Here is a 12,155-nt window from a genome sequence, read left to right on the forward strand (position 1 = left end):
AGGAGTGCGCAATAGAATAAGGCGTATTAGAGCGCCCATTGTGGTCAACTTTGACTAACATCTTCGATGTCAGTATTAGGGAAAGATGATTCCATAAATCATCAGCAATAGGGACAAGTTGGGTCGGATGGTATCGGTTATGAGTTCGCTAGTCCGTCCATCCTCCCAGCTCGACAGCAAAACCGACTGCAAGTTTCGCAAATTCTAGTGCGTGCTATTCAACGCAGTAAGCAAACAGACCGAAGGTAAAAGGCAAAGATGTTTCACCTCGAAGGAGAACTCGTCCAAGTACATCGTGTCATTCACAGTGTGAACCCAAGGATCGAACTCGTCCTTGTCGGGGTCGCCCTCGGCCGCGAACACGGCTGGGAAGCCTGCACGGTGCCATGACATGTGATCCGAACCGGCGTTTGGCCTTTCAAGACATAAGTTGGTACGAGAAGATGCGTGGACTATATGCGCGAAAAGAACTGACCACAGCTTGCCTTCCTTCTGTGAGAGCGAACAATACTCGGGCACGAGAGACAGAGTCCAGTTCGTGAGTGACGGGTGGACGTCGGTCGTCATGAGGGTAACCCCAGGTTCCGAACGGGGATCAACATAGGCGGTCATATCCTAGCATCACAGGTTCAATGAGCATCCTTCTAAGCGAGTCAAAGAAAAGTGGTAAACTTACAAATTGGATCATCGCCCCAACCTTCTTCTCCAGCGCAACATACTCCTTAACAACCTCCTGACTACCCAGCAAACCTCCTTCCTCCGCTGCGTACCAGTGGAACTCGACCGGAGCTGCGGGCGTGAATCCGGCCTCGACGAGCGCGCGGAAGGCGGCGAGAATCGTGACCGTGCCCGAGCCGTCGTCATCCGCGCCCGGAGCCGGGAACATCGGGAACTTGTAGTTGGACGAGTCTTGGTGCGCGCCAAGAATGATGCGCGGGAGGACGTCGCGCGGATGTTTGGGCGAGGGCGAGCTGCGCCCACCGGAGGGCTCAAAGCGAGCGATAATGCTCGATTGGGGGAAGGAGTGAGTAAACGTTTCGATGGAGAGCCGGGTGCTGGGCGGGGCGGAGGCAACAATCTGGGGAGGCGCGTGTGAGGAGTGATATACGGGCTGAAGTCGTGACGATATGAATCCGACAAACCTGGAGGACCTGGTCGAAGATCCAGCGAGAGCTCTTGACACCGTAGTCCGAACGATAGAACCGGTTGTAGAAGGATGTAAGCGTTACGAGGTCCTCACGCATTGTGTCCACGCTGAGCAGCGAGATGACCTTGTTGACTTGGTCTTGTCTTTGGATTTCCGGCCATGCTTGAGCTCAAGTTGAGAGTTGGTGGGATGATAACGGGCAAATGGGACGTACATTTCTCCGCGCGGACGAACGACCGGTCGACCTCAATGTCCTCAAAATCCGTCACATCCATAAACGCCAACCCTGCCTGCTTCAGCTGCAGCTTGTCCCCCTCGGTCATCCACTGCCGCTCCGCACCAAAGACCTCGATCAACCGCGGTTCGTCAAGGATAGCAGCGTACGCTGGATCCGCAACCTGCATTGCCTGGACGGGATCATTGTTGTACGCCGCGAGGAGTTCCGTGTAGTATGCTACGGGATCCGACGAGAAGGCACTTTGTGCGGAAAGAGACGCGACAGATGCCGACGCGAGAACGCCAAGGAGAATGAAGGACTTGAAGAGCGCAGGTAACTTCATGCTTGGTCGAGCCTTTGCGGTACTGCACTGTGAGCGGGGACTCGAGGGACAGTACTTAGATAACCCACTTGTATTTATGTCCGTACGTGCCGGAGAGCGCAGCAGAGCGTGTGTGCCTGCGTCATGAGGTGCATGTGGTCCGTGTTGCTACGAGATACTGCGCTAGGGATTGGTCCGCTGACATTTGTCCAGAACCTTTCATGTTCATGCAAGTACGGATCAAATGTCGAAAACGATAAGGGCGACGAGTCGTGCCGACTGCTGGGCAATGTAGAGGGTGATAATCGATGATTGATGAAGCAAGGCTCGAAGCACCGCAATTATACGCTAAACATCTCCCGATGACGCTTAGCCTTACCGAAGCCTTACCACACCCTTACCACCTCTTACCACCACATTATAAGCCTTTAAGCTTCAAGAGAAATAAACTCGAGCAATACCTATCAAGTTTGGAGGACTTTCGTGTGTCTCTGTAACGTCGATATTTTTATTTTTACGAACGATACCGCAGCGTACTCCCAGACTCGGAGTGCACCCATCAATGCAATGATCAAAAACTATACAGTAATGGTAGGCACATGTCTTGTCGTAGACAATGTTGATATCAAGAAATTTAAAACGTGACTACATAGACAAATAATATCATCTTATTGGGCGTGATGGAGGCGGTCTTAAACGACCTGCACCTTTCATGGCGCGAGGTGCTCAATGAATGGCTGGATCGAGAGCAACGCAACGGTAAACCCGTTGGCAGTCGTGTGATCAAACAAACTCCTCTTGTCTGACGGTCGTCAAGACAAGGTCGCCAGTTGCTGGTATCTCAGGTTCAACCACAGTCTGCAACGCCGAGAGCTGTCGCATGTGCAGGATGAGGTGCGAGGTGGCGACGGAGTGTACCATTGGGCCAGGTCTAGATCATGGAGATGTTTGGTCAGTCAAGCCCATAACAAAGGTGACATGAAGGTAGTTAACACATACACACTAACGAGCAAGGTTAAGTCGAAGTTGTTGTCAGATTGTCCTGCGCATATGATAAGGAGCACAATAGCTAGAAGGACATTGTTAGTGGGAGTGGGAGAACTGTAAGGACCTTTCTGACCAATCAGGAGGACGTAATAGGCGATCCCTAGGTCGCTGTCAGATGTGAGTAATAGAGAGCACAGAAGGCTAGCTCACCGTCCATCAAGATCATTTGAAGGAGCGAAGACAAACTTCGAACATGCCTCCCTGTGTTTGCATGAGTATTGAAGAAACGCGCGTCTCAAGCGTACTCACAAATTGAATATAATTTCCGTAGGGCGAGGAATAGGCAGACTGCGGTGCATCAGGGGCGCATCCATCACCGGAGTAGCGGAACACTCACTGGACTCGGCGCATAGCAGCATGCTCCAGCTTAGTTTGAGCATGGAGCCGGTTGTCAGCATCAAGCACCCTTGGAATCCAGGTAACTCAAACACTGTTTAGAACAAGTAATGTTTCGTGTGTCTTAAAGTGAGTGGAAGTCAGGTGAAATGAAGACCCACGTTGCATTGTATTAAGGAAGTGATGTGTTAGCACTATTGCTGCAGCAAAGCAACCAGCGAACACGACGAGCATAAAAGCTCCCACTGTGAGGCTTCGATTGTACATGGCCCATGTTCGAAATATAAGGACGACTATTGAAGATTGTGGATGGCCTTACGTTAGGACATGAAAACACGAGGAGGAGGAGCTTTGTGCACTCACGCTCGGATACTCCCACACCAATCCCATTGAGATCTGCCATCGGGTCAGCACCGGGAGATTCACAATCAACGGGTAACCTACAGAACACAGCTAGTATTGGGCTATAGCACTCGCGTGGCTCTGGGCCGCCCTGAAACTCAACTGTGCGAGAACGACGACCCGTAAGACCATCTATCAGGCTCGCTATGCAAGTACTCACTGTATGCCATAGTGAGCACTAGCTCAACAAACGTCTGGTATCGCGTCCAGAGATAGAGGAGTTTGATGATTGACCAATTGGACTTCCAAATGTAGTCTACCTCGAGGTCAAGGGATCGAAGGCAGTCATAAACCTGCGTATCGTCAGAAGCCTGAGAGTTCATTCTGATGACTCTGACGACGCACCACTACAGTCGCGCCGGCAACTCCAAGAATAAGGTCCCTTTAGAATGCACAACTGAAGGCAGTGCACCGACAACATACCTGTGAGATACTAACAATTGATCAAAACATTCTGTTAGATTTATCAACATCACTCTCAGGAAATCATCACTCACCGAGCCAAGCAGCCATTGCTCCTTTATGGAGACAAGGTCGTCAAGCGTGAGCCCATCGGACATAGCTGAAGCTTTGCGGGGCTGCGAGGGGGGGAGCAAACAAGGCGAGCGTTGAAGGTTAAGCCATAATTAATGACCGCATTTAGTCCCGTACCTGGTCCCGCCGAGCGCTACATGATTATCGGAACAGGGTAAACAAACGCATCGTGGGTTTTTTGATGGGAGGCGCGATGTGGCATGGTTAAACCTAGCCTGGCGGGAACGTCCGTTGGGTATACAAGCGCTGAAAGACCTGTTCTCGGTCTTCGTCGGACAGATCATCATCGTTCTGTGCGCGCAAGGTCTCGTCTGCATGCAAAAAAGGGTAAGGGGGCGGTCTTTCCTCCTATAAAGACAATGTGGAGCGGAATGCGGTCACTCAACGTTGCAACTAGGGTTAGCATTGCATGCGAAGCGGCGAGGGAAAAGTAAGAACCGCGTCCGCGGACGTGAAAGTATCACTGCAAGCAATTCTTGATAATATCGGCAGTATTACTTGAAATTTATTTTAAAGATTAAGGTGAATGGGTTTCAATAACTGGTTCCTCATTATTTATCATCTTTATCAAAGACAGGGCTGTTCAGCTGTCAATAACGGGTGCGTTCCTTTCCTGTATTTGATAAATTCTTAAATAATGAGGAACTAATTATTGAACCCATTCACCTTAATCTTTAAAATAATTTTCAAATAGTGATGCCACTATTATTGAGAAATGTTTGCAGTGTATGTTAAAGTGGCAGCATTTGCCTGACAACATGGAGTGCTCAGACACGTTAGCTCTCTCGGGAGCACTATGTGCTATCTACATTGGTTCGCCGCTCCAATACCAAAGTCGCGGCGATGTAACATTCCGCTCTGCTCTCCCAACCACGCGCGCAAAGACAAACATGAAGGTTGCCTGGTATACATCTATTCATGACATACTTCACAGCTCGAGGTGTCAGTTCAAAGGGTCTCAGCTTGTACTCTATTCGAGTTGCTTGCACAAACCGACTTCAAGACCAGCTTACCCCTGAATGCGATCACCGCAGTTGACGAGATCAACCATATCAGTCAAATGCCAGTCCCCAGCAGCTGTCTTTACCGGTGAAATCACTATACTCTGAGTGTTCAGGTGGCTAGCGCATCAGCAAACAGACATTCTGTTTCTCAGCGGAGACCTGCATTTTACCAGAAATGCCGCATATGCCGAGAACGTTCCGAACGCTAGGCATATGCGTGCGGCGTGGGTGGTTGTATGGTAAGTCTTCTCCATCACCAGGTTTACCTCACTTCATCAGAGCGCTGATGCAGCACAGCAGTGGAAGATCACCCAACTTGGATCATGAGCAAGGAAACTTCCGTGTGCTCCCGCGTCCGAGGCAAGCACGGAGAAACCAGTAGCTACAGGTGTATATTTCGCGTTCCACGATTGGGCAAGTGATTCTGACGATTGCTTGTTCCGTCTAGGGGAATGTGCCAGGTGACTAAGTGAATAGCAAGTCGAACGTCATATCTGTGATTCTCGCCGAAAGTTATCGGAAAGAACGCATTACTGACCTTTCTTGTATAAGTTTATGCTCATATGCGGGTCTGCATCTAATATTGAATGGACCGTGCACAGCGTCTAACAGTGGATACTCATGCAGGCAGAGCAACACGCAATCTAACGAGAATGATCAATGTTATTGCCATCGAGGGTGAGTTTTATTGAATCTTCTCGCGAGCAGATCCTAACCACATCATAGGAATCAATCACTATCTAATACATAATGATACATGGTAAGCTGCAGTCACTCTTGCTTCCGTACGATCATTGGTCTAATAGTTCATTCCTTTGAAGCCGTGACGCTCTATATTCTAGTTGAGGGTCAAAATGTAAGGATGGCCCTCCATCGCATTATCATATGCCGGAATTAAATCCACCAAACGAGAAAATAGCCCTGAATCTTGTACTGTATGCCATGTATACATTACTATGAAGGCGGGCCTAAGCATTGCTGGCCCAGACGTGTCCTGCACTCCATTCTTGTAGCTCATTTGATCGATGATCGTCCATACCAGACAAATGATGGATGTTCGAACGTCTGCAAACAATGAGTCACCGGCCCGGGATCTTCCAATGTCGACCTTGAGTTTAGATCAAGTGGACCATCGTGAAACCCGCATTAATATTCTGTAGATGTACATGTAAGTATCTAGTAACGTAAGGGTTTTCCCATACCACATGCTGGAACTAATAGATCAAACACATAGCTAAAAGGATACCATGTCGTGCATGTGTATGTGCCTTCCATGAGCTTGTAAATCCCGACATCTGTTGAATGTGCACGGACGGGTTAGCGCTCCGCATCTGGTGCCGATAGCCCCTATTCCTTCGGGTGAACGCGAGGTCGCGTGGGGAAGGCAGGGCAACATGGAGACCAGTCGGGGACCTTATCTCCCTGCCGTCGTCAATATGCAGTCTTTGTTTTCTTCCCCGTGCCATCCACTACTCTGCAGAACCCACGTACCTAACGCGCGACATCATGAAGCCCACTGAGCTAGTCTCCTTCGTGACCTTAAGCCTCCTCGCGTCCAGGTCATTCGCATTCTCCTCACAATCCCACGACCAGAGTGTGTTCTCTGCGGACAACGGTGCAGCAGCGGAGATGGACCACAAGGCGTATGTGGAAGGTCTTCTGGCATTCCACGACCACGATCCTGTTGCTGCTATGAAGGTTGTGGACCCTGTCTACGGCGCTATGTTGGACGAGCCTCGTTTGCTTGAAGTCTTTGGCCAGCCAAGGCAATGGATGACGGAAGGAGACAAGCTGCGTCTGAAGCAGGAGGGGTTGTCCTTCATTGACCTTACCAACTTCGAAGTGTTTGAAGTGGACAGCGCGGTTGCGAAAGAGGTGAAGTGTGAGTATTTCAGCCGTTCGGTCTGTCACTGCTCTCTAACTTTGAAAGAAAATCAGCCTGGCCTGACATTCACAAGCAAACGAAGGTCAACGAGGCCATTTCTTTGCTTAACGTTGATAATCTGAGAAAGAATCTTGAGACGCTCACGTCTTTCTACAACCGATTCTATCGGTCAGAATACGGAGTCAAGAGTTCACGTTGGATTTTTGACCAAGTGCTCGAGGTATGTTGCTGTCGTAGCTGAGCGCCAGAGAAAGTTAACACATCATACATTCTAGATTGTCGCAAATGCCCCACCTTCCACCCGCCTCTCTGTAGAAACTTTCCCCCACTCCTTCCCTCAATCCAGTATTATCGCGCGTTTTGAGCCTGCCGGCGGTCGCGCGTCTTCCTCATCACACCAGGACGTCCTCCCGCGGATCATCATTGGCGCACACCAGGACTCTGCGAACTACAAGTTCCCGATGCTCCCCGCACCCGGCGCGGACGACGACGGCTCGGGCACAGTCACGATCCTCGAGGCATTCCGCACGCTCGTGGAGGCGGGGTTCAAGCCCGCAGCGCCGGTTGAGTTTCACTGGTACGCAGCTGAGGAGGGTGGACTGCTCGGAAGCCAGGAGGTGGTGAAGGAATACGTAGCTTTGGGCAAGAAGGTCGGCGCTATGGTTCAGTTCGTGAGTAATCCCAGTCGATATCACTATTTCTTTCCTGACATCCTTCGTAGGATATGACTGGATACGTCAAACCCGGAACAACACCCACCGTCACCCTTATCACGACGGATGTTCACCCATCGCTGACGAACTGGACACTATCATTAGCCGAGGAGTACTGTGATTCCGTCGTCCAAGGGGCCAAACTCTTGTCAGCTCCAAGTCTTTTTGCGTCACCTCAAATTTTGCTCATGGATACTTTCTAGCCCCGGAGCCGGTTCGGACCACATGTCATGGCACCGAGCTGGATTTGCGGCAACGGCTGCGACAGAGGCGGAACCGTTCAAGGATCTCAACCCATATATCCACACAGCTGACGACCGATTGGACCTAGAAGATGGCTCGTTCTCATTTGAGGTAACGTTAATCCATTCATGCATGTGGATGGTCTCTGACATTGCATGATCTTCATAGCATGCCTTGGAGTTTTCGAAGCTCGCAGTTGGCTTTGCTGTTGAGCTCGGCGGCTGGATGGACTGAAGGTTGTCGACGTACAACCTGTCGTAGGGTAAAGCTCTCAAATGCATTTATTAATGCACGGGACTGCCGTTCGGTTGCCATTCGTCAAGTTTTCACCAGGTATTACATAACGTACGGTCGTCACATCCACAAGTAATATCAGAAGAATGAACGTTATGGTATCGATTTGTTGGTTGGTCGATACTCATCAACGTCGCCCATTTCAGTAGATAGGAAGCCGGTGGGCCATCTAAAGGTCATGTTTAGTTCCATGTGGTGCGTCTCATTCCTGAAGCGTGGGTCCCGCCCACGCTTATCTCCCGCTATCCATAGCGAGCGTTGCATGCGGGTCGCAAGGGTGCACTGTAGCACAATCTGCAAGCTAGTCAAGTGAGGAAACGAACGTATTAAAGGATATGAAAGCAACGTACTCCTGAAACATGAGGCCATATGCATCCTACGGATCAGTTTATCAGTGCAAGAAGTCGTCTCATTTGCGAGCAGGGCTTACAGGCGCTAACAGCAAACCAAGGATATTCACGACTGATAATGCTAGACAGAAGCAATGCGTTGAGACTGACTTTAGCCAATGTAGCGTCGAGTCAGAACTCACTTATGCTGCAAAGAACGTACAAAACACTATGTTGGACTAGTACCTTGAAGAGACGCGCTCCAGTCTCTCTATACGTCCGAAAAACACGTATGAGTGTCAGGATGAGTATCTCTGAACGAAGCAAAATGTCAGAAACACTTGCACTGGCGAGAGAATGAAACGACGTACGTATTTGGCAAGCGATTGAAAAGACAAATGGGATCACCGTCATCGCTCCTGGCTTCTCGTGAAAGCAGCCAGTGACAGAAGTTCTCGAAGTCACATTCACATCTGACACATTAAAGTCAGCTTCACGTTTCTCGCACGATGCATTGAGGCAAATGCTCACGTCGATCCCCTGATCCAGGCGTCAAGAGAGTGACGAGTACAGTTATGACAAGGCCTGGCTACATGGCAAGCTCAGCAAGTAATCTGCGGTGACCCAATACGACTTACAACGGCCAAGGTTAACATTGAAAATACAATGATTTTCTTGCGGTTCCATAGGGCCCAAGTGCGGATTGCAAACAGCACTACCACAAAGACATGAGCGAATGTGTAAATCTTAGAAGCGTGAAGCTCACCGTCTGAGAAGACAATGATGAGGATGCTAATAACTGGATGGGTCGTTCATCAGTACTATCTTTGATATCAATTGCGCTCAACGCTCCGACGTGACTCACGTGTTGCTACATTATCCAATAGTATGCATCTCTGCACCAAAGACATAAGCCTGTAGGTGTCATAAGTCGAGAACCGTTCTCACCGATTCATTGTCGGGTGGTAAGCTATCATCTAGGGTGGTGAAATCAGCAAGCGCACCAAGGGCGAGAGAGGCGGTGCATACAGTACAGATGCAGAGGCAATAGCATAAAGGGCAACGTCCTTGTAAGCATGTACCATGCCTTGACCTTCCTCCCCGTAGCATACCGAAGGTACGAGAGCTACAAGAAGAAGCTGAGCAAAGCACGCGTCATTAGTGAGCTATGCACACACCTCCTTATCGAACGTGATGCAATAGTCGTAGGTCTGACGCACGGGATAAGAACTCCCCCGTTTGGACAAGCAAATCCTTATAACACACCCAGAAAGTAGCAATCGCGACTTTGAGGATAGGTTGAGCTGAAGAAGGAGCGCCGGTCCGATAGCAAGCACGCACCATATATGTACTAGACAGAGAGCGCAAGCGCAATCAGTGTATGCCTGGTACCTCTCAGTTTACTTCACAGACGCGAGAGACGTACGTTGTAAGCCTGGAAGCTGGCCACGAGCTCAGATAGAGATGTCTCCGAGTGGCCCGACAGCTGAGCCATAGATAGTAGTCAGGACCTGAGGCAGGCGACATGGGGGTGCCAGTGAAGCTTAAGACTAGAGGAAAAGCTCGTGTTTGCCATTGCGGTGACTAGTGGACTCTGCGGTCGCAATAGCCATCCTTGGAGTGATGTCCGGGCGGACGGATATCACAGCTTTGGTTGTTGCTCTCGAGAATCATTGGCAGGCACATGGGCTGGTAGATCATCTAAATCATCACATGTCTGATCGAGCCCGAAAGTTTGTGCCTCCGTTGGCGAGCAGCTACGCATGGTACGCTATACAGTACTTATCTCTAAGAGGCGCAGTGGGATGTTGTGCTATGCGTTTCTACAAATTTCTGCTGAAAGAATAAGTGGCAGATGTGACGTAGATAAGTGGAAGATTCATTGGAGGGGGAAATGCATCCACCTCAATCAGAGCCAGCATCAGAGCCTTCTTTGATGCCTTATCGTTCTGAACGTTTTTTGAACCTAAAATGCATGCATATGGCGGCATTCGTGAGCCGAACTCGGAGTTTAAGAAGCTAGCGTCGGCCGATCATAGAAGGAGTGAGAGTTGGGTTGGATGCGGACCACTGCAAACGCGTATATACCTGATTTTAATGTATCTGACGTTTGATTTGCTAAAATCACATACCTTTGACCTGATTTTGAAGTCATGTACCCGGACCTATTCATCAAGCCATGTACCTGGGACTGAAATGCGAAACCATGTTCACGGTGACGTCGCGGTGGTGTCGGTGGCTCCACTCCTAACAAACAAATGCAAATGTTGAACTTATTCTTCTCGCGTTGTCTTTTCTTCCTCCTTGACACCTGTCGGCCTCCGCCATCTCTCCCTCTTCCTGTCCACCGCCTTTGCACCTCACGCCGCCTACTCACGCTTTCTGTGGCAGCTCCTGGATCAGACTGCCTGGCCTTTTTGTCAGTTAACATTTACATTCCACCAACGGACACGACACCGCTACTATGGCCCGTCTACAAATCATCTTTAACAACCGTCCACGTATATGCCTTCTCCGCTGTCAGCCCATCTCTCCTTCTAGCACATTACTACTCAACATCAACACCATGCATACATAGGTCGGCCCTCATGGTTCGTGATTAAGGCTCTCGCCGAGCATGGCATAGTTCACGTAAGTCGATTTAACGGGCCGCTCAAACAAGGCGCTGATTACGTCGTAGGGATGATCAACGCCATCGTCAGTGTGGACAAGCGTACAATCGGATGTGACGGCACACTGAGGTCCTCACGGCGTGGATCAACCTGCTCGACGTTTTCATGGACAATGCATCCATGCCCTCCGCTGACGGCGTTCCTTCGTTGTAGTATAAGTGCTCGCTTTGCAACCATCATCGACGCACGCCGCACCTTTACACTTGGTGCAGATGGCCTTCACGGTGGCCAACACGCAGAGGGAGCACGCGTGGCAATGGGCGCCGCATGCGAAGGCACGCACGTTCGCAGACGTGCTCCGTCTGAACGAGAGTCAGATGGATCATGTGCCCGCGGTATATTTAGGTGGGCTCACGTAAGTGTCCCACAATGACGCTTGTATTCTAGGGAACTTTGACGCACTTGCTCCGCTTCCACGTATGAGCACGCTCTCGAAACGAGCCGAGTCCCCTCCCGGAGATCCCGGTAGCGACAGTGGTGCGAAACTAGGGGAGAGAGCAGACATCGTGTCTGGTATGTTTTCGTTAATTCACACTGTTTCGTCTACTTACTCTCATTGGCATCTGGTTAGTATCTACTTTGGCCCGTTCCCACAAGTAGGTTAGTTGCGCGAGAGCCTCGGCTGGCATCCCTCGCCGCGGCGTTCAAGAACATTTGTGTCTGCACCCCTTGTCATGCATTTGATGGAGACAACTCGGATGATGATAGCAGCAGAAACTTTGCGCCGAAGAAGTTCCAGGCGTTGGGCAGTTCAAGGGGTTGATGGTAGTTCTGTGTATTGAGTACAAGTCACTCCCTGTGTAGATATCCATAGATATCCATGAATATCATCGCGTTTGCAGGGAATTTTGCGTGCTTTATTGTGTGATAATCATTGCATTTTGCCATTAAAACTATTGGCTACGCATTCAATCGTGTCTCGTCGCCTCGGAAATCATGTTCTTTTGACATGAGAAAGTACATTGAATCCTGCAAAAACGTTAGTTGTTCGATCTTGGCCTTGTACATGA

General features: G+C 49.9%; 5 protein-coding genes across 5 annotated transcripts; 1 reads left to right on the forward strand and 4 right to left on the reverse strand.

Moving 5' to 3' along the window:
* Positions 1 to 8: 8 nt before the first annotated feature.
* CONPUDRAFT_114315 (Zn-dependent exopeptidase) lies at positions 9 to 1,746 on the reverse strand. The gene is made up of 6 exons (XM_007764902.1): positions 1,362 to 1,746; positions 1,143 to 1,315; positions 677 to 1,078; positions 476 to 615; positions 268 to 415; positions 9 to 214 (listed from the first exon to the last, which is right to left on the reverse strand). The coding sequence occupies exons 1-6, from the start codon at positions 1,705 to 1,707 to the stop codon at positions 149 to 151; spliced, it is 1,275 nt and encodes a 424-aa protein (XP_007763092.1). The 5' UTR covers positions 1,708 to 1,746; the 3' UTR covers positions 9 to 148.
* A 452-nt stretch (positions 1,747 to 2,198) lies between these two features.
* Positions 2,199 to 4,147, reverse strand: CONPUDRAFT_161007 (uncharacterized protein). Its single transcript, XM_007764903.1, has 14 exons — positions 4,123 to 4,147; positions 3,969 to 4,049; positions 3,895 to 3,904; positions 3,817 to 3,836; positions 3,632 to 3,764; positions 3,514 to 3,573; positions 3,433 to 3,465; positions 3,231 to 3,362; positions 3,071 to 3,163; positions 2,983 to 3,021; positions 2,884 to 2,934; positions 2,807 to 2,833; positions 2,686 to 2,755; positions 2,199 to 2,617 (listed from the first exon to the last, which is right to left on the reverse strand). Exons 2-14 carry the CDS (start codon positions 4,029 to 4,031, stop codon positions 2,470 to 2,472), a joined length of 879 nt encoding a protein of 292 aa, XP_007763093.1. The 5' UTR covers positions 4,032 to 4,049; positions 4,123 to 4,147; the 3' UTR covers positions 2,199 to 2,469.
* A 2,326-nt stretch (positions 4,148 to 6,473) lies between these two features.
* CONPUDRAFT_114319 (Zn-dependent exopeptidase) lies at positions 6,474 to 8,283 on the forward strand. Its single transcript, XM_007764904.1, has 6 exons — positions 6,474 to 6,891; positions 6,948 to 7,114; positions 7,170 to 7,565; positions 7,616 to 7,755; positions 7,811 to 7,961; positions 8,019 to 8,283. The coding sequence occupies exons 1-6, from the start codon at positions 6,516 to 6,518 to the stop codon at positions 8,082 to 8,084; spliced, it is 1,296 nt and encodes a 431-aa protein (XP_007763094.1). The 5' UTR covers positions 6,474 to 6,515; the 3' UTR covers positions 8,085 to 8,283.
* Positions 8,284 to 9,046: 763 nt separating this feature from the next.
* On the reverse strand, positions 9,047 to 9,968 carry CONPUDRAFT_148295 (uncharacterized protein; the record flags this gene model as incomplete). Its single annotated transcript, XM_007764905.1, has 10 exons — positions 9,047 to 9,058; positions 9,112 to 9,188; positions 9,240 to 9,272; positions 9,339 to 9,369; positions 9,422 to 9,450; positions 9,503 to 9,599; positions 9,652 to 9,684; positions 9,740 to 9,759; positions 9,815 to 9,824; positions 9,900 to 9,968. The coding sequence occupies 10 exons, from the start codon at positions 9,966 to 9,968 to the stop codon at positions 9,047 to 9,049; spliced, it is 411 nt and encodes a 136-aa protein (XP_007763095.1).
* A 1,028-nt stretch (positions 9,969 to 10,996) lies between these two features.
* CONPUDRAFT_78641 (uncharacterized protein) lies at positions 10,997 to 11,938 on the reverse strand. The gene is made up of 3 exons (XM_007764552.1): positions 11,717 to 11,938; positions 11,154 to 11,658; positions 10,997 to 11,104 (listed from the first exon to the last, which is right to left on the reverse strand). The coding sequence occupies exons 1-2, from the start codon at positions 11,772 to 11,774 to the stop codon at positions 11,468 to 11,470; spliced, it is 249 nt and encodes an 82-aa protein (XP_007762742.1). The 5' UTR covers positions 11,775 to 11,938; the 3' UTR covers positions 10,997 to 11,104; positions 11,154 to 11,467.
* Between the last annotated feature and the right edge of the window lie 217 nt (positions 11,939 to 12,155).

Source organism: Coniophora puteana (genome assembly GCF_000271625.1).
Source record: "Coniophora puteana RWD-64-598 SS2 unplaced genomic scaffold CONPUscaffold_1, whole genome shotgun sequence".
NCBI lineage: Eukaryota > Fungi > Basidiomycota > Agaricomycetes > Boletales > Coniophoraceae > Coniophora > Coniophora puteana.